Raw genomic sequence first — 21387 nt, forward strand, 5'->3', positions numbered from 1 at the left:
CTATTTTATGTTTTTGTATTTCCATTTAAGTTTTAGGATCAGCTTGTCACTTTAAAAATGTTTGCTGGGGGTTTGATTGATATTGCATTGAATCTATAGATCAATTTTGGGGAACTGACATCTTAACAATATTCTTTTGATCCATGATCATGGTATATCTCTCCCTTTATAGGTCTTTATTAATTTATCTCTGCAATATTTTGCAGTTTTCAGTATACAGTTCTTTCACATCTTTTGTCAGATTTATACCTAAGTATTTCATAGTTTTTGATGCCATTATAAATGGCATTTTAAATTTTAAATTTTTGATTTTTCATTGCTAGTATATACAAATAGTTGATTTGGTTATATTGATCTTATTTCCTGAAACCTTGCTGACTTATTAGATCTAGTTTGCCCCTAGTTTGGCTTATCAACTAGGTGAGAATTTGATAGGATTTTTTTTCAATTGATAACATGCTTGTGAATAAAGACAGCTTTCTTCCAAAGCATCATTTCAACATGAATGAGGAAGTAACTGCTTTCTGCAAGGCACTAATACTCTGACGACTGTTGAAGTATTTTTGTCTCAGTTTCTTTTTCTATAGGGACAACACACTCCTCCATCCCACCCAATCTCTTATTGTCCATAAACAGTGAGGGAAGCTCAGGGCATTGAGACCAACCCCCACAGACCCACATCTGGGCTAGACTGAGGGGTGGAACTGATTGTTCCCAATGGCTGCACCTTGCCTGGTGGTCAGCAGCCTCCTCATAGCATTTTGGCCCTGCTGAGCTCCAAGAAGCATCCTGGGATGGAGACAGTGTGTTCCTGGAGAGGCCCTACAGTTGCCTTATGACATATACTACACTCTCCCAACTCTCTTTGGATTTTAATGAGCAGAGAGTCAAGCAATTTGGCTTTAGAATAGAAGGGGTTCCAAGAGTGTCAACCACATTCCACCCCTTTAGTCCATCTGCTGTCTGGCTTCCATGTTCATCTCATGGGCTGATTTGAATTCTTAGGATAACTGATCTCTTGTATCAAAAGATATCTGGTCCCCAGCTGTCACAGTAGACATGGTGACTTCTGGGTTGATGTCGCCAGTAAATGTCATCCCACCACCCCTCTGCCCTCTCCCAGGCGTCCCATGTGTCCCTTCTCCAAGACCACCCCCCATCCCCACTTTTATCCTCCCATTCCTAGATTTGTCTTCAGGCCTTTGGGTCCTCCGGTCACTGCAGGCTGTCCTTCGTGTGCGGCTTTAGGGAATAGGATCTGAATTATGATCCACAGTTGGAGGGTACTTCCCCTTAGTAAAAGGTGTGATTCTTTCCCTTAAAAAAACAGAGAGGGAAAAAATGGACCTGGTGCCTTGGAAGGGAGTAAGCTTCCCTCCTTGGCGGAGCGCCCGTGGGGGGTGAGCGGGTACTGCTTGGCTGTGCTTCCTAGGGGTCCTACACTGGGTGAGAGGCCAAACTGGGTGACTGGCAGAGCTTTCCCAACAAAACAGCCTGGTTCTAAAGAGGAGATTCCTCTACTTTGTACCTGGTTTGACTCATCAGAGCCCCCACATTGGTTTGAAAGAGCTTTGAATACAAAATCCTAGCACCTGAAAGATCACCTAGCCACCCTGTGAGGGGTACTGAGGACCAGAAGAAGGAGGGAACTTGCCTGAAGTCACCCTGATGACCAGAACTCCAGCCCAGAGCCCCTGCCCACAGTCTGGTGTCCCTTCCATTGCTCTGATTCTTTCCTAGGAGTGGGACATGTGAGGATTCTAGCTTCCATCTCAGGAGCCATTTGGAAGATGGCATTTCATAAGAACCCCTTTGCTTTGTGTGTCCAACAGCATCTACCAGCCATTATGTTGCACATATTTATGTGTTTGTTCATTGTCTACCTTTTAAACAAGACTTTGGTTTATTTATTGATATCTCCCCTTTACCTAGACTGTTCCTGGTGCTTGGAAGGTGGTGTTCACAAGTATCCGTCAAAAGAAGGCAGGCAGGAGCGAGGGCTCACAAGGCAAAAGAGCCCTTCAATGCCATCTGCTGGATCTCCATGCCTTCTGCCCTTCACTCCTCCCCAGTCCACTGCTCCTGGCCTGGCTCAGAGCCTCCACTCTCACTTGACACCAAGACAGCCTCCTGGTCTCTATCTGGCCCCATCCCATGCCCTTACCCTCCAATGCCACAGAACATGTCCTTAAAACACAAGAGTTACTTCCCGTTAAACCTTTCTGAGTGTCTGCAAGAAAATGTTTGCAAAACACATCTCTTATAAAGGATAGATGCCTTGAATATATAACAAACTCTCAAAACTTAATAGAAGAGAACAAGCAACCATTTTTTTTAATGTGCAGAAGAAGAGACACAGAGGAAGTACATGAAAAGATGCCCCACATTTTGTCGTTGGAGAAATGCAAATCCAAACCACAAGGAAATACACTTATTAAGATGGCTAAAGTTGGAAGGAAAAAAAACTAATAGCACCAATGCTGACAAAGATGTGAAGCAATTAGACCCCAAATACATTGCCGGTGGGACTATAACCTCGTACAGCCATTTCAGAAAATAATTTGGCACTTTCTTGTAAAGCTAAACACACACATACCAAGCGACCTAGAAATTCTACTCTAGATATTTGCCAAAGAAAAACAAAAGCATATGTCTACACAAAGACCAGCGTGTGACTGCTTATAGCCAATTTATTCAGAATTGCCCAGGCTGGAAACAACCCAAATGTCCTTTTCCTTGGAGGTGGATAAACCATGGTACATTCATTCAACAGAAGACATGTCAGCACTAGAAAGGAGCAAATTGCTGATACAAGCAGCAACCTGGATGAATCTCAAGAACACCATGCAAAATGAAACGCACATAATTCTACATACGGCATGATTCCATTTATATGACATTTTGGAAGAGGCAACACTATAGGGGTGCTGATCACATCAGTAGTTGCCAGGGGCAGGGGGAGGGGGTGGAGACTGACTACAAATGGCACAAGGAAACTTTTGGAGGTGACGCTAGTATTCTACACCTTGCGGACTCTGCACTTTTCCATCCACAGCCACACTGGATCATGGCCACCACCCTGAAGCCCAAGGCAGGGATTAACAATAACACGTCAACAAGGAGGAATTGTGAGGCTCCAATGAGAACGCTTTCATCCCTCCAGACTCCAACTGTTCTTATTAATTCTTCACTCCTGCTTTTTAAAACTTTATTTTGATTTTTAAAAAACTTCTAGGGTTGAATGATTGCTTGTTTTGGTTTCAATCTGTCTTGTTTAATATTTAAAGCAATTAAAACTATGAATACTGCATAGGTTTGGGGAGGGTATAGCTCAGTGGTAGGGTGCATGCTTAGCACGCACAAGGTCCTGGGTTCAATGTCCAGTATCTCCATTAAAAAAAAAATTTAAAGACAAAAAGCAGGGAATCAAATGGGAGTTCAGTCCCTAAATATGGAGACCTCTAGGTTCTTCTCCTACCCTTACAGCTCCAGCAGTCAGGCTTATAACCCCCAGAAGAGCATTCTCCACAACAAGGCCAAGAGAAAAATATCTAACATCACTGACATCAAACTCCCCCAGGGAAAACACCCAGCTTGGTCATCCTATGCTGAAGCCCGTGATCAGTAAGTGTCCCAGGGCCTTTAGTGGGATTTTCAGTTGGACATGAATACGTAGTCAAAGATCACTAGATATTTGAGAAAAATTGCTAATTTGGAAGATTGAGGCCAAAACAAACACATACACACACAAAGGAAATCTTGGGGGGGAAAGGACAATGTCAGGCAAGCTTGTCTAATAATATCTTCAAAAGATGAGGAAGCACTGTATCCATGAAATAGGAGCACGTTGTTACTAAAAGGAACATTCAGAAAACAAAAAATAAGTCTTAGAAAATAAAATATGAGCCCAGAAATGAATAACTCAGTGAATGAGAGAACATTCCTCATCACCTAAAAACGATCAGCAGCTCAGCAGTACCGAGGGCAGAACCAAGCACAGAGTAGGTCTCTCAAATGAATCAATCAATGAAAGAGTGTATAAGGAAATCCTTCCCAACTTCTGACCCACCTTCTGTGCCTTGCGGCACAGTCCTCCTGACCCAAGGGCCCAGTTGAATCAGGGCTTCATGAACAAGGAACCTCAGCCCCAGGGAGAATCATGCACCAGCCTGACCAACAGACAACCACAGGCACCTGTGGTTGACTTCCATTCAGTATCATTCATAAGCCTTAATTATATATGTCCATGTCTCTGCAGGGTATAAATTATTCCCCCTTTACAGATGGGAAACCTGAGGTCTGCAAGACAAAGGGTGACTCTTGGCTGGAGGTGGGTCTACAAGGAGAACCTATAATTTGTGCAGTCTGTCTTGTCCTTTTTTATTTGCTTTTTCTTCCGATTATAAAAATAATACATTTATTTTGAAAAATTCAAACATTTAAGAAATAAAACCAGATAAATGCAAAAGACCTTGGTAACCCCCCAGGTGTAACCATGGTCAACAGTGTGCAGCCTAGTCTTCCATAGTGTGTTGTCCATGCATATGGCTATGTATTTTTAAATGTATTGTTATTCTCCTATTTTTAATATTAATATGTATTTATTCTTTCAGGCAACATTTATAATAAATGTATCAGATTCCCCCACCAGCCCCCTTATAATTTGATAAAAATGGCACTAAATGTATATACTGATGAGGAAGATCACTGAGTCTTTCCATCCATGAACATGGTATTCTCTCCAGTTATTTGGGCCTTCTTTAACACCTTTTAGTAAAGGTTTATATTTTTCTTCATTTATGCCTTAAATACACGTTATTAAGTTTATCCCAATGTATTTTATTGTTTGTGTGGCTAAGAATGGAATCCTTTTCTTTTTCTCAATTAAGTTTTCTATTTGTTGTGGCTGCAGTGTCAGAGGAAACTTTTTTTTTTAATGCACTTCACTGTACTCACTTCCTTAGCTTTACAGTTTTAAAATGAAACTTCTTGGATTTCTTTAGGTAAACACACATATCGTTATAAATTGTGATGATTTTGCTCTTTCTTAGCAACATTTTAATTTCTTGTCTTATTGCATTTGCTAGCTGAATAATGCCCGTGATATAGGCATACCTGTTTTGTTCTTGACTTCATGAAAAACCTTTAGTATTTCACTGTCACATTTTGTTTTGGGCCTCCTCTTTCAAAGCTCCCACCCTCCCTCAGGATTCAAATGCCCTCCTCTTTCTCCCCTGTTCCTATCAAATCTCCATCTTAGTAGAGGTTTTTCCTTGAGTCTTTGAATCTCCATCTTAGTAGAGGCTTTTCCTTGAGTCTTTGACAACAAAGTGTGATTTAAGCCAATATATTTTCTTTCCTGGATGATGTGCATTTTAAGCTTCTGGAAAGAACTTATCCCTTATATTAATGAGACAGAATTCTGCCAAGGCATAGCAGCTGCTAAAGGGTCAGGGAGCCAGCGTGTACAACATACCTACAAAACACCATCCACAGGAAAGAGCACATTTACATGCATAATCTCCTTTAGTCCTCAAAGCAGACTCTACAAGGTGGTTACTTTGTTTACTCTCACTTTTCAGGAGAAAATCTGTCTCCAAGCAACCTGCCCCAGGTCACACAGCTAAGTAGGAGACACAGAATTCTAAGCCAGGTCACAAGAGAAATCCTGTAACTCTCACAAGCCTGAGTGTTGGATGTTTTAACAGCGGTGAAAGGGGCAGTTTGGAGCCAAGGGGGAGTAAGATGTTCAGGGGGAGGAAGTTGAAGGTCCAATGTGGGTGGGGCATCCTTCCCTTCCCTAGAGCCCTTCGCTGAGCAAACAGTATATAGGATTGGGCTTTGCTGACAGGGTGGCTGGGGAGGGGTGGCCCCACAGGAATCAGAGCATGGCACTCTTCCCAGCAACCTTCCAAATCCTTGCATGGGCATTGGTGTGGGGAAAGGGCCCTGCTCTAGGAGGGGAAGTTCTAGGGGATTCTAGTTCCAGCTCTACCACTACCAGCTGTGTGACCTGCGGCAAGCTGCTCCTCTCTCTGGTCCTGGTTGAACACTAGTCAAGAAGGCTAACCACCTAGGGCTCAAAAGGCAAAGAACATGCTTTTGCACACTAAAAGTGGTCCATATGGTTTTCAATCAAACAAGGCAGATGAATTCATGCATTTACCTCTGTTCCCTCTATTCCTTCCTATAATTCAGTAAAAGCACTATAAAGGAATTCTTTTAAATAGACACACAAGAAAAGGAGGGGAAATATCAAAGGACAAGGGTGTTAACATATTTAGGGGAAACGCAAAGTGCAAGGAGCCGTCAGCAGAGCTGAGAGAGTCAAAGAGCAAGCTGCCTGCAGTAGGGGAGCCAATGAGAAGCTTGCCAGCTCCTGCCACAAGCCCCAGGGAGGCCCGGGAATTGGAGTAGAGATACCAGTATCTCAAAAAGCAGGCACAAGACTGATGACTGAAAACAAGGGGAAACTTAGACAATCCCCACCACACACTCTTCACCCACCCAGCAGGAGACTAGTATTCAGAGAGGCTGGGGGTGGGGAGGCCAGCTCAGTGGAAGGTGGGCAGACAGGCACCATAGTGAGAATAGAGGGAGGAGGTGGAAGTCCCTATACTGATGGAGACTCCCAACCTCCTTCCCCTAAACACCAGCAACCCCACTCACCACCATCCCCTACCCCCCAGGATGCAGGATCCTTTTCTACAGAAGTTGAATGGTCCCAGAGAAAATACCTAGAAACATTGACATTGAGGGTCTCCCAACAGAATCCCCATCCCCTCACTCCCAGTAAGACAGGACAGAAGGGGGCAGGGCACAGCCACTCAAGGAATGACAGCAATTAACACCAAAATGGTGGAAGAGTCAACTCCCAGTTGGCCTTGAGGATTAAGATAGCAGGAGGTTTGACTTCTAATAGACCTTGAGCTTCATTATATGCTCATTGTAACATATTAGCATGGTGAATAACATGCCTGCAGGTGCCATGACAGTCCCAAGGCTAGCCACTAAAGGTCAGAGTGGGTGGTGGCCCAATTCCTGGGAATCCCAGCCCCTTCCCCCAGGGTAGTTGGAAGGGTCCCACCTGCAGGGGGGTGAAGCTACTGAGCCCATAAAAACTGGCAACACCACGCCTAGCAGCCCTTTTTCACTCCCTCCTCTTCGGAGATGGCCCCGCACTCTGTCTATGGAGTGTGTACCTACTTTTACTTTAACCCGAGCACCCAACCCCCACACCTCATGGCTTTTCTCTTGCCTTTTGAAACAGCCTACACCCTATGCAGTATGTATCTCTCTAAATAAATCTGCCTGTACTCAACTGTGGCTCACACTTGAATTCTTTCCTGCACGAAGCCAAGGACCCACACTTGGTGGGGCACATCCCAGGGACTCAAGACCTGGGACATGGCCCCCCACAAGCCCCACATCCATTTTTCCTTCATCACCAGTGAAGGCCTACCCAGACTCACAGCATTTTTTAGTGATTTCCTCTCAAATATGAACAAGGGAAAGAAGAAAAGGAACAGGGAAGAAGTGGAGGTAATGCAGGGAGCGGAAGGAAACTGAAGGAAGACTGTCACTGTCATCCCTAGATGAATGAACACACTGCACACATGGCACGGAACTGGAGGCTAGTTAAGGGGGGGAAATGCACTCCACAACACACGAGAACTCTCAGAAACTAAAAAAGATGAAAGCCAAATTTTCAAAAGACAATAGCAGGGTTCGAATAAAAGGACAAGGAAGATTTACCAGAAAGTAGGATAGAAAAGGCAGAAATAGGAAAGAAGGGGAAAAAAAAGAAAACCAGAGCATCAAACCAGAATGTCTACCAACGAAAGAGAGGAGCGAAAACAGACAGGAGGAAGCCACCAAGCACAAGGACACAAAAAATGTTCCCAGAATAGAAGGTCCTGAGTCTCCAGAAGGAAGGAATCCATTAAGTACCCAAAACAGTGGGCGAAAGCAGACTCACAGTAACACCCATCGTCACGAAATTTCAGAACACAAGGGACACAGAGAAGATTCTACCAGCTTCCAGAAAGGAAGGTGCAGTTTATATACAAAGGAAGGAAACTAAGATAGCATCAGAATTCTCAAACAACCATGCTTGAGGCTTGAAGGCAATGCAGCAAAGCCTTCAAAATTCCCAGGAAAAATTATTTCCAACTAAAATTTTATTTCCAACCAGACTACTGATCAGCTGTGCAGGGAGAAAAAAGAATCTTTCTCAGGCTTGCTGTCTATCAAAAACGTTACTTCCCATGACCCTTTCTAAGGAATCCACAAAACAAAGGTGTTGCTCAAGAAAGAAGATACAGGACTACTTTGATAAACCATATTTAAAAGCTGGTTTTCCCTGAGAGATCTGGTCCTCAGAATCTGGTCTCCAGGCCCTCACCAGAATTTCCAATGACAGAATGACAGAATTTCCCATTCGATAGTGCATGCTTATTCACATTTTAAAAGTTCTGAAATTGAGAATATATGGCAACTGATGGCAACTTAGGTCAGTAAAACATGGCACAGCTAATTTTTGCACGCTGTTTTAGCTATAGAATTTCATGTATTTTTTCTTCAGGCTTCACAGCAACCCTATGGGATGAGTTTTACCAACCCTGTTTTGAATGCCAAGAAACAGAATCCCCTGTGATGAAGCCACACGAGGCAATCCTCGACTGTGTGGCTTGTGGGTAGAGGAGTTAGCATTGATTGAGTTCCTTTTCTCTTTACCATCAGCTTTAAACAAGAGTATCTCATTTGGGTCTCCACAGTCCTCTGCTCATTTGACAGTTAAGGGAAGTGAGGCTTAGAGAGGTTAAGTAACGTGCCCCACCTCACACAGCCAGTAAGCATCAGAGCCAGGATCTGAACTCTTCCTACGGACAGGTGTTTGGCTGGCACTAGGGGCAGCATCTGTGTTCCCATGGGAACCAAACACAAGATGGGGGATCCCCCAGCCCAGCCCTGAGTGAGCCCCTCTGTGCCCTCGTCCCTCTGCTGGAGCTCCAGCGACACTCACTGCATAAGCCTGTCCCGGGCAGGGTCCGAGGGGTGGCGCTTGGATCCGCCCATGAACAGGGACCGGTACCGCTGCCGATGGTCCTTTGTCTCTAACAGCCTGGTGTTGAGGTAGCGACCCACACCTACGGGGTTCTGCACCGGAAGAGGAGACAGGACATTAGCAAACCAGATGCCTGGCTTGGAGACTTGATCTCAGCCACCTCGCCTCCTCACAGGCTCCTCCCTGCTCTATCTGTTAAAGGTTGAATTATGTTCCCCAAAGAGATATATGGAAGTCCTAACCCCCAGTACCTCAGAGAATGGACTTGTTTGGAAATAGCTGCAGATGTAATCAGTTAAGATGAGGTCATAGTGGAGTAGGGTGGGCCCTTAATCCAATGTAACCAGTGTAATGAGTGACAGCTCTAGAAAATCAATACACCAGCCCACCCAGAAACCCGGGTGGTGCATATGAGAGGCACCAACGGAGGGACCCAGAGAGGAGATGTAGCCTGCCCAGGGTGACCAGTGAAGACAGGAGAGTGACAGGATGCAGGAACCGGCCATCTGCACAGGATCTGTCCCAAGAGTAGACTGGGAGACATTAGAAATCAGGCACTAGTCCAATGTGAAGCCAGACTTGCCACCAACAAGGGAAAGGCCTGTCTCGCCAGGGAGCAAGCTCCTGGCCAGGGTGTGCAGACAGAGGGACACTCCTGCCCTGGAACAGGGCGAACTCAGCCTCTGGACCGGACCTCACATCGGCCCTCCCACTTTGGAGTGGCTAGCCCTGTGGTAGCAACATGGTCATTTGGCTCTTGTCTAAACATCTTATTTGGGGTCCCCAAGCGAAGATCCTCTCCCCTGCAGCAGGTACAGGCTGGAGGCAAGAAAAGGGAAGGTACGGGAGACTTGAGCAGCTGGACCTCATAAGAACCGAGTAGGGCAGGTGGGGTGTGGGCACACTGGGGCCAAGTCATTGCTCGGGAAGCGAGGAAGTGGGATGGAATGGAAAGAGCTCGGGGTCTGGGGGGATAGGGCAGGGGGAGCTTCGCGGGAAGGCAGTTAGGTTATAAGCAAGATGTTCCTAGGGAAATCAGGAGAAATACGCAGCTTAAAACTACACAGCTGTTCAAAACCAGGCAAAACAAACCTGTGTTACTGGAAGTCAGGACAGGGAGAGAGGTCGGGGGTGGCCCGGGGGTGCCAGAAATGTGCTCTTCAGTGCTCTGGGGGTGGTTCCACTGTGGGCCCATTTTGTGATAATTCATGAAGCTGTTCACTTAGAACTCACAAACATTTCTGTGTGGTTATTAGACCGCAATAAAAGATGTGCTTACAAACTGAAGGGTAGGAATAAGAAACAGGATGAGGCTGATGCCCTGTGCCATTTGGTGAATGAAGAAGGCAGACACAGGAACCCAAGAACTTGGTGTCTTACAAGAACACCAACAAACTGAAGATTGCATTACACACTCAGGATGGATGGCTGCCTCTGGGGAGTGGGGAAGAGGGAAAGAGACAGAGGAGTCCTAGCTCAACCAGGGATGAGGAATGGGCCAACTCTCCCCGCTGCCCCTGAGGCCCCAAGACAAACACAAAGAGAATGGAGGGAGCACTTCCCTAGGAAAATCAGAGCGTGGAAGGGCTCTGGGGTGATGTCCCTTTAGCACAGTGATTTTCAAAGTGTGGTCCCTGGAACAGCAGTATCCACATCACCTGGGAACTCGTTACAAATGCAAATTCCAGGCCTCACTCCAGGCATACTGAATCAGAAGCTCTGGCGTGGGGCCCAGCCACCTGTGTTCTAACAAGCCCTCCAGATGATGCTCATGCCTGCTCAAGTTTGAAAACCACTGCCTTAGAGAAACGAGACAGCGGGAGTGGGTGTTAGTCCCCAGCAGAGAAAGGAGGTGGGATCCGACTCCCTGAGAGCATCAGTTCCCAGGGAGAAGGAGGCCTGGGAGCTGCCTGCAGAGGCAAGAGACAACTTCCTGCTCATTACCATGTATGCCCCACCCAGACCCACTCACCCAGCTTCCCAAAATCATCTGATAGTCCTTTATGCCTATCCGCTTGGAGGACAGCAGGAATGGTGGCTGCTTGATGTGTCTGCATTCCTTCTCTGGAGGAAGCCACATACCTGGACCAGACGTGGCCTAGGGGTAAGGAACGAAGGCTGAAAGCTGGAGAGGTCTTGATGGTCAGTCTGGGGCCAGGGCAGGTGAGGGCTCCAGGCAGCTGACCTCACCCACCTGGCAGCCCTGGGTCTTGAGCCAAGGACTGGGGAAGGTACCCAGCCACCTCCCAACTCACCAGGAGCCCATCCTCCGGGGATGAAGGGGCCCTGAGGTGCCCTCAGGACCCATGCCACCCACTCTGTCCCCCACCCATCAGCCTGACACCTCTTTCCAGGTTTCCGAGGGCCCTCCCAGTGTGTCAGGGTCCAGAGAAATGCTCCAGACCCCAGCCTGAGGAGCAGAAGACGCACAGGCTGAGGAGCTAGAAGAGCTGGGTTCCAGTCTTGCCTCCTTCTCCCCCTTGCTGGGGAGCCTGGGCAAATCCCTCCCTATCTCTGGGCCTCAGTTTCCTTTTGTGAAATGCAAATGATGATCCCTTCCTCAGTGGCCCAGAGCAGGCATTCAGGAAACGTTGGTACCCTTTTTCATTCCTCTGGACCCAACCCCTTCCCAAGCCCTTAGCAGCTCCCCACTCCCCTTCCCGAGGAGATGGGGCAGACCCTGCTTGAAGGGCCGACTAAAAGCCCAGGGCCTACTCAGACCACTGGCTGCCGAGCCCCCAGAGAGGAGCCCACCAGTCCCATGGACAGAGCAGGTGTGTGTCCCTCTGTCCGGGCAGACGCCTTATCCACACTCCGCCCTGCGGCAGTCTTCCCCTCGGCCTCTCTGCGGGGGAGGGGGCGGGGGGCAGAGACTAGTGGCGGCTGGACTCTCCCCTGGTGCCAGGCTCCATGCCACAGGCTCTAGGACTCAACCTCACTGAATTCTCACAGACACCAGGTTTCGCTCCTGGGACAAGCGTGTGAACTGAGATTCAGAGAGTAAGAGAGACTGACCCAGTGTGACCAGTAAGTGCAAGACCAGAACTGGGAAGCAGGTAGGTCTGACACCCAAGGCGGAGATTTCCCCTGAAATAGCCACCCCCCAACCCTGCCCCTGCAGGAGAGCCCTCTTCCAAGAGAATAAGGAAGGCAGGCCATGGCTGGGGGCCACTAACTAGCTTTCGGGGACACTGGCTAAGGGTGGCCCAGTAAATTCTTTCTGTAGGGGTTTCTGGGTTGCGGGGAAGTTTTGAAAAAACTCCACGTTTCTTATTGTGACGTGAGTTCAGTTCTTCCACGAAGCTCTTGAAATTCATCAGTTCCCTGGGCTTTATTTTCTGAGAAACAGAGGAAAAAAAGGTATCTGTTATGCCAGGAAAAGCAAGAGCCGAGTTTCTGGACCCTCACCAGCAATCAGACAGGCAGGTCGTGCAGTGAGGCATCAACCTCTCCTGTCTGCCAGTGTCCCATGGCCAGGCCAGCCCAGCCCAACCTGGGCGACGGAGATACAGCCCCCCAGGAAGGGGTGGGGCCAGTCTGACAGCATCTCTAACAGCCCCTTCTGCGTGCCACACCCTGCAACCAGCTTGCTTCATCTACTTCTCGTTTCTTTCTCTCGTTTCATGGACATTTACCGAGCCGGGTGCTGTTCTAAGCAGGAGCACGAGAGTCCAAATATTTAAAAACCAGCATGATGCGGGAACCCACAGGATACTTAGGGCAGTGAAACTACTCTGTGCGATACCATACTGGTGGGGACTTGTTATTTTACATTTGTCCAGACCCACAGAACGTACACCACCAGGAATGAACCCTAATGTAAATGATGGGCTTTGGACGGTAATGATGCAGATTCATCGACAGTAACAAAAGTTCCGCTCTGGGGCAGATGATTGACAGTGGGGAGGCTGGGTGTGTAGCGAGGACAGAGGATGCATGGGAACTCTACTTTCTGCTCAATTTTGCTGTGAACCTAAAACTGCTCTTAAAAAAAAAAAAGTCTATTAAGTTTTAGATAACACAAATTACCATATGGCCTGGGCATGGGCTGTAGGGCTTGAGGAAGGTCCGAGGCCCCGGCTATGCTGGGCAGGACACCTTAGTAGCTGGTCATGAGGAGGCCTGGGAGGCCCCGGGGAGGAGCCAGGTTGCAGGACTCATTCAATGGCATTTTACCAGCTGGTCCAGAAGTATTTCAACATTCTACCTCCCCATTTCCTAGCACTCCCAATGCCCTTTACCGTAGCACCACCTCCCTGTTAACACTCTATATTGTTTTCATTCATGATTATGTTTACCTTTCCACTAGAATGTAAGCACCACGGGGGCAGGTTCCCCTGCACCTGGACGATGATCTGGCCCAAGGTATACATGAGCGAATGCAGAGTGGAGACAAACGGGTAGTGAGATAAATACTTAAAGTTCCATTGCTATGAAGGCAAAGCACAAAGTGCTAGAGATCACATAACAGAAACTTGATGGGTGCAGGAAAAGGGGCATTGAGCTAAAATTGGACCCCTCCCGGCCCTCCAGTTCTCTGCCTCATTAACAGCACTGCCACTAACCCAGCCAGCTTAGCTGGGTCTGCGGTGCCTGGGAAGTGTCTCCAAAACAGCAGGACGCCCAGGCCTGTGACGCAGAGGTCCCTGCAGGCCTGGCGGCCAGTCTCCCCTCCGGGCCTCGCCCTGCGGCCACCTGCAGCTTCTCTGCAGTTCATGCTGGTGCAGAGGAGAGAGAACTGGCAGTGAAGTCACGCAGACACCCTGGAGTTCAAGTCCCGGCTCTGCCCAGGGCCCTGTGGAAAGCCTAGCACACAGGGTGGTGCGGAAAAGAGAGGCCCATCTTCCTTCGGGGAATGCACTCCCACAGCCTCCCTGGGTACACACCTGCACAGAGTGATATCCAAAAGGCTGGGGCTTGCTTCGGTCACCAGAGAACGTGTCATAGAGGCTTCGGGTGCCCGTGGATTGTGCCAGGTACGCCTCGATGCCACTTTTGATGGTGTAGGTGCCAGGGGCCAGACCACTCCCCTGGAAGGGAGCACAGAGGACAATCCCTGCAGGTCCGTCGCCCCCTCCTCAGGGCTGCGGGGTCCCCATGCGCCCTGGGAGTCTCCCCTCAAGGCTGCACAGAAAGGCAGGTGAGGCCTAGCCAGGTAGGGGGATACCTGGTGAGCCAAGGGGGGTGGCTTGTTGGTCATCCTGCACATGAGGCCCTCAGAATGAGACCGGTTCCAGGTGCTCTCCTCCAGCTTCGTGTAGGGGTTGCCCTTCTCCCCGTAATTTCCAGGGCCTGGATAGTAGTTCTGGCCGGGGAAGGAAGGGACATAAAGGCCGTTAGTCCCACTCTTTGTGCTGCTGAGTGCACCTGAGGAAGAGATGCCCCACAGAGGGGACCGGGACTGTCAGAGCCCCAGCACTGCACTGTCGGCCTCTGAGCCTCCACAGCTGCTCAGACCTTCAGTCCCAGGTTCAGACTCTTCACTGGGGCCGCACCTGTCTGCCCAGCTTATCCCACCTGCTCCCTTCCTACATCTGACACTTCAGCCAAAGTGGGCTCCATGCTGATCCCCAAACACATGCCATTCTGCCAACCTCCTTGCCTTGGCTTCTGCCATTACTGCCACCCAAAATGCCCTTCCTGCTTTCTTGACCTTGGAAAATTCTGCTAACCCTGCAACACCAGTGTGAATGTCATCTCTCCTGGGAATGAAGTCCTCCTTTCCCTCTCACTCCAGACAGCTGCTTGCTTTGGTGGTCTCAGAAACCCCATCCACGACACCCCTGTGTCAGAGCCCTACATTTACACGAATGGGTTTCTCCCTGTGCTGTGAGCAGTGCTTGTGGCCTGGAGGAATCTGAAGTCCCAGATTCAAATCCTGACTCTGCTTCTTCCTAGCTGAGTGGCCTCAGGCACACCACCTAATTTTTCTTGGCCCCATGGGTCCATATATTTAGCATAGGGATAGTTGTACTTTCCCAGGGTAATGAGGCTGAAATGAAATAATGTTATAAAGCCGCCTGCACGTGCCCAGTCCATAGTGGGCACCAATGCCGGATAAGTCAGGGTGGGGTGGCTGTCTTTGTGGGAGGGGGCAGAAGAAGGAAGTAAGAGAGGTTGAGAACTGTGGCTGGAATGATCACCTGGGGCCTCAACTGCCAGGGTCAGAAATCTAGCCTTTGTACGTGGGGTGAGGATTTCCATCCTGCACTGTAGCTGGGTGGGTGGGTGGGTCTTTGGGTCAAGACCTGGTAGGATGTTTGCTGTTGCTTTGCATCTTTTAGCCACATGGGGTCGCTGCGTCCCCATGGATGGCTCAACCCTGCCCACCTCCAGAAGCTGCCGAGGACTGCAGGAAGAGGCATGGAACTCTGAGGTGGGGAGAGTCAGGCTACTGCAGGCATCAGATTTGCTTGCTCTCAGAGGAAGAAGGCTTCCCTTGCCTCCTTCCAGGGCCTGGGATATCCAGGTGTGTTCAGGAGAAAAGCCCCAAAGTATGAGGTGGGTACAGGCATCAGGTGTCAGGTGCTTCACAAGCGTTACTTAACATCTTTGTCCTGGAGGCTACCTGATGAGATCAAATCAGTGCCATCCGCAATCAACAGATGGGAAAACTGAGTCTCAGAGAGGCAAACCTCCAGTCAAGGTCCTACCTCCAGAAAAGGGCAGCACAAGGGTTCCAACTGCAAAATCCCTGCATGAGTTTTCTGAGCCTCTACTGATTGCCAGGCATTGTGCAGGCTCTGGGGGCCGGAGGGCAATGAGCTCATCTCCGGAGACCTTAGAGGTGAGGGTTATAACAAAGGGGTGAGAGCAGCCGCTGCTCCCTGCGGAGCTCACAGACCAGGCAGAGCCCAGTGCTGGGCGCTCTGTCAACAAAGCATAAGATATTGTTTTAGCAGGACTCTGAAGAAAGACAAGGATCCCAGAAGATAGGTGAGAGAGAGGCAGGTCCCCCCTGGTAGAGGGGCAAAGGCAAGGGGGCCGGAGCAGCAGCACCTTTGAGACAGGTTTGGTGGGAAGGAGTTAGGAAGACCCTGAAGGCTGCACTGGGGAGTCCAGACCTGATTCTGAGACATGCGCGTGCTAAGGAAGGTGACTTGGGCAATGGTAGGTGACCAGGAAATCAGTCATGAGGCTGGGCTGGAAGTGGAGAGGGGAGCGTGGCCTGGGCCTGGGTGAAGGCCGTGGGAATGGAAGGAGGACAGGAGGCAGATCCCCACGACTGCGGGAACAAGGTGCCGCTGGGTTTCTGGCTCTGGCCACTGGGTGGTGCCGTTCCCCGGGAAGAGCAGGCCTGAGGGAGACACTGACCTGGGGGCAGGGAGGCAGGCAGAGTTCGAGGGTCCTGGGGGGCCCTGGGGTAGGGACCTGGAGCTCTGCGCATGGAGCCTGGCTGGGCAAGAGAGATCCCCCCAAAGAGTGGCAGGGAAGACGGGCTGGGAGAGAGGAGTCCTGGAGGGAGACTGGCAGAGGAACTCCAGGGCTGCGGAGCCTAGCATCCCCAAAGCCAAGAGAAGGCAGAGGGCACTAGGGAGGGAGTGGAGGCAGAGCCCAGTGCCAGAGGAGAGGGCACTGGCTTTGCAAGGGTGTGGTTCAACAGCCCCCTCCTCCCTGGGGAAGGATTCACCGAGCCCCGGAGCAGGCACCCACAGCTTTGGCATTGGCACTGGGGAGACTCCCATGGAGAAGTCAGCATCCCATGCAGGTGGCGTTTGTAGGCCTGTCCCAGCAGCAAGGGGGACCACTGGAGGGAGCAGAGACCAGAGGAGGCCATCAAGTTCCCAGCCCAGGTCTCACAGCAAGATGGCGGCTGAGAAAAGCAGGCCTTGGCTGTGACATCCCCCAGTGGCTATCTTCTGCCCACAAGGGCAGTACCACCTCCTTGAACTTACCGTCCAGCCCTGAGCCTGGGAGAGTGGCTTGGAGAAATCCCGCAGGGCCCAGTGAGGTTACTGCAGGGGCAGATATGGGGACCACAGGGGAGAAGAGAGCTGGAAAGGAGAGACAGGCCATGGGACCTTCACCCTGCACAGCCAACACTCACTGATGCCCCAGAGCTGGGGGTCGGGGCACACGAGGAAACAGACAGCATCTGATTTGTTCCCTGAACCCGTCCACCATCAGCGGGGCTGGGCCTGACCTTAGACCCTGCCCCCCACAGACTGTCAAGGAACAAAATCCAAGCAAGTCAAGCCTATGGGTGAAACATAATGGTTATGTGTGGACAACTTGGATTCAAATCCGTCCTCTGCCACTTAGTAGCTCTGTGACCTTAGGCAGTCACTAAACCTCTCTGTGCTCGTTTTCTCGTCTGTAAAGTGGGGCTGATAGTGCCTGCTTCAGGGTGTTAGGTTGTGAGGATTACATTAATTAGTACACTCAAGTGCTTAGAAGGGTGTCTGGCACGTGGTAGGTACTAAGTGTCAGCTGTCATTACTTTAGCTGTCATGACTCATCTTTAAATGCCTCCAGGCACTCCCCTCTACAGTGCAGTTACAGCTTCTGCACCTGAGGATGCCTGCGCCTGTCCCCCGAATGTGGCAAGGAGTAATTTCCAGGTTTCATTGAAGGTTTGGAGGTGGTGAGGTGTGGGAGAAAGGCCCTGGTTTTGGGTAGGATGTTCCACTGGGGCAAGATGTTTATCTTCTCTGAGCTCCAGGGCCTTGTCTGGAGTGGCTGTAAAAAGTTAGAATGTTTTGGAATACCCGGTACGTAGGAGGCAGGCCTGCACTTGGTTCACGGAGACTCTGCTCTGTGCCAGGCACTGCTAAGACCGGGGAATTTTGCAGTGAGCGAACCAGGCAGGTGTGGTCCACCCTCAGGGGCTGCTGTGCCGTCAGGGAGAGACACCAAACACACAACCACAATCGGGACTCCTGGGAAGGGAGGTGTCACCTTGTGGGGTCAGGTCAGACCTTGGAGCTGAGAGCCGAGGGATGAGTAGGTCCTTAGGTGAAGGGGTCTCCGAGGGAGGAGTGGCATTCCTGGTAAGAAGGAACAGCAGGAGCAAAGCCCCCACTGAAGGCACTGAGGGCGCATTTGAGGAGTAGGAGGACAAGGCTGCCCGGTGGAAAGCACCAGGGCCAGGGGAGAAGGGGCAGTCAGCAAACAGCAGAGCTTGTTCGGTGTGGGTGTGACTCCTGCCCCCTCCCCCGTGACCTTACCGAGCTTGAACCTCACTCAGTGCCCTCCACACACGGGACGACCAACCTGACCCACACCAATGCCGCTGCAGTCCCTCTCAGCACTATTGCCTCCCATCTGGACGTCTCCAACCCCTACCTCCACAAGCACGTATATCAGCCCTCCCCGTGTCAAAACCCTCCACTGTCCTCCCACAGCACTTGGCATCCAACCCAAGTCTCCCACCTTGTCCGAATGTCCTCGGGCCCTGGTCCACACTTCTCTGCTCTGTCCTCTTCCTGCCCTCACCCTCAGATTCTGAGTCTCTGTGGCTCACCTACCACTGGTTTTGCTCAAATGCCACCTCCTCCCAGAGGTCTTCCCTGAATACTCTGTAAATGGCACCACCATCCTTCACCATCTCTCTGTCTCATTTTTCCTCATGGCCCTGATTATATACGAGTTGCTTCTTTGCGCTCTTGTTTCTACCATGAGGACCACAGCTCCCTGAAGGCAGAGACCTTGTCTTCATCACTGCAGGATCCCCAGGGCCTGGTACATGGCACTAGGGGGCGCTCAACCATTATCTGCTGCCTAAATGGATGGATATATAGATGGATGAGTATGTTGAGCACCTAATGCATGCTGGGCTCTATACTAGGGACTCAAAGATGAACCAGATCCATCGCTGCCAGCAGTGAGTCCTGGTCTGATAGGGGAGATGCAGGAACAGCCAGTGGGCCCAAAGCTGTGGCACTGGAAAGCAGGGGGCTGTGGAGTCCCAGAGGAGAGCCTGGCCAAGCCTGGGGGGGAGACAGCACGAGGAAGGGTGCTTCCAGTACCACCCAGGCTGCATGCTCCTGGGACAGAGAGTGGCAGTAGGGCAGAGGTTCCAGTCCGTGTATGAGAACACCTACCCCAATGAGTCCTCGGAAGCGAATCTCCCCAGAGCTGAGCAGCCCCCGAGTGCTGCCCGGTTTCTGCTGCAGCTGTTCTAAGAAGTCTTTGAAGTTGTAAGAGCCAGGCCCCAGCTTCTCTTTCTGCCCCAAGAGAAGAGAGCAGAGTGAAAACTTTAAACTTAGGAATGTCCATGTGGGGAAGAGCCCAGGGGATGATGTGTTCCTTAAAGGATGAGCTCTACCTGGACCTGGGAGGACACTGCAGGCCACCTTGGGGGCAGCTAGGACTGGACAGAAGGATCTGGCACCAGAGGTGGGGTGGGGCATGGTCCCGGGGGCCTCACCTGCAGCTGCTTCTCTCTCATGATGGTCTGGTACTGGAAGTGGGGCAGCTGGGTCAGCCGGGTGGCTTCCTGGGCCCTGGCCCAGCCTGTGCCCACCTCCTTCTTCAGCTTCTTCTTGCTGAAGCAGGTCTCCTTGCAGCCATAGGACCCAGGCCCTATGTGGGACTGCATCGGAGCACAGTCAGAGCGGGGACCAGCCATACCCACCAGCCCACCCACAGAGCAAGTCCCTACCAAGCTGTCACCCTGGCCTGGGGATGGACAGGCAATGCCCTTCTGGGATCCCATCCCCCAGCACCAAGCCTGGCACCGAAGGGCATGGCACTCAAGTTGCAACCATGACTTCCCCTATCCTTGGGCACCTTACATTTAACAGAGGGGTATTAACCCGTTCAAGGACCTAGAGCCAGTCAGTGTAAGAGCTGGAAATGGAGCCCTGGTTTCTGTGGCCCCGACCTATGCTGTTTTCACTGCAGTTTTGCGTTTATCAAACACGTCGAGGCCACAAGCTCTGGGCTGTGGACTGAGGGCACAGAGGGGTGTGGGGCATGGCTTATCCACCATGGTGGGGGGCACTTAGAGGGGCAGTGGCCAGAGCACTGGGAGAGTCAGGGGAGGTCCACAAACTCACCACGTCTATGGAATAAGCCCTGGAGTACGGGGCCTCTGTGAAGGTGCTGAACTTCTTCTGGTTGGGATAAACAGCAGAGACGTCGAACCTGGGATGGAAGGACACCCCATGAGAGGGCAATGTTTGGCACCCAGCCCTGGCGTGGGCAGTTCTGGCGGGTGGGGGAGTTGGCATCCTAGGGCAGGTGACTCTGGAGCTGGCCCATGAAAGATAAGCAGGGCTGCTTCCACCCTGGGGTCTTCATCCTTCCGGGTTCCCTCTCCCTAGATTCCACCCTTGCCTGGTCCCGTCACCCCCTGCTGGCAACCTTGACTCAAAAGTCACCTTCTCAGTGCAACCCCCACCCTGCCCTCCAGCACTTGCCAGATCCTTCTCCCAGTTTCCTTTTCCTCCATAGCCCTCATCACTATCCAACATTTTATATACTTTTCTTTTTTATTATCCACTCCAAGCACCCCTCCCACAAGAATGCAAGCTCATGAACAAGGGTTTTGCTGTTTTGTTCACTGTTCTATTCCCAGATGATAGAACCGTGCCTGGCACACAGTAGGTGATTATATATATCTCGCAGGTGGTATACATATACATGATGTGTATCATTTGTATGTATGAATGAAGACAGACACCTGGGCTGAAATCGTGCGCATAACTTTTGAGCTGAGTGACCTCCTATGGGCCAGGCCTCTTGGCCTCTCTGAGCAGCACATAGTAGGTGCTCCTGAAATGGTTTTAAATAACTTCATAACGATGGTAAAAGTACTCTGGGCAGGGAAGTGCAGCAGGCAGGAGGGGCAGAGAAAGACCTGGCCCCGCACTCCTCACGGCCAGCCCTCCCCCTCCCCTGGCTCCCCCTTCCCTAGGCTGCAGCCCCCCATCGGTGGGCCCTCTCTCCCCACCCCCCACCCCCGCCGTGCCCTACCTGTGGCTCTGCACCCCGAAGGGCGCCCCAGTGAACCACTTGGTGGCCATGGCGCTCGCCGGTCCCACCGCAGCGTGGTCCTCGCGGGACTCCGACTGGGGGACTCCGGACTCCTCCGCGCCCGCGGGGCCGGACTGGCCGCTGCCCCACCGCCACCTCTGCTACCGCTGCCACGGCAACCAGGGCCTTGTGATTTGTGATCCGCTAGAGGACCGTGCGCTGCGTACCTGCCCTCCTGGCACCCCTGCTAGTGCGCGGCAGGATCCCTGGACTTTTCCATTTGGCTATGTAAATTTTCACCGCTACCGTTGCCAGAAATCTCCCTGAGCCTTACAGACTTAATGGCCCCCATGGGGGTTAATACGGATGCCATTTGATCGGGTTTTATAGGCATTTGCTGA

At 50.9% G+C, this 21387-nt stretch overlaps 1 protein-coding gene across 1 annotated transcript; it reads right to left on the minus strand.

The window, feature by feature from the left end:
• Window positions 1-853: 853 nt before the first annotated feature.
• Window positions 854-21138, minus strand: CIMAP2 (ciliary microtubule associated protein 2). Its single transcript, XM_006200579.3, has 10 exons — window positions 20987-21138; window positions 20068-20155; window positions 19437-19601; window positions 19111-19233; window positions 14235-14372; window positions 13954-14097; window positions 12244-12405; window positions 11040-11165; window positions 9026-9159; window positions 854-1317 (listed from the first exon to the last, which is right to left on the minus strand). The coding sequence occupies exons 1-10, from the start codon at window positions 21034-21036 to the stop codon at window positions 1245-1247; spliced, it is 1203 nt and encodes a 400-aa protein (XP_006200641.2). The 5' UTR covers window positions 21037-21138; the 3' UTR covers window positions 854-1244.
• Between the last annotated feature and the right edge of the window lie 249 nt (window positions 21139-21387).

Source organism: Vicugna pacos, chromosome 13 (genome assembly GCF_048564905.1).
Source record: "Vicugna pacos chromosome 13, VicPac4, whole genome shotgun sequence".
In the NCBI taxonomy this organism is placed as follows: Eukaryota; Metazoa; Chordata; class Mammalia; order Artiodactyla; family Camelidae; genus Vicugna; species Vicugna pacos.

Coding starts and splice junctions, on each gene's coding strand:
- CIMAP2 (XM_006200579.3), bottom strand. CDS start 21,036: ATGGCCACCAAGTGGTTCACTGGGGCGCCCTTCGGGGTGCAGAGCCAC. Junction 11,166..12,243: donor GCCAGTGTCCCCGAAAGCTA/GTTAGTGGCCCC, acceptor CCTTACCCCTAG/GCCACGTCTGGTCCAGGTAT. Junction 9,160..11,039: donor AGATGATTTTGGGAAGCTGG/GTGAGTGGGTCT, acceptor CTTCCGGTGCAG/AACCCCGTAGGTGTGGGTCG.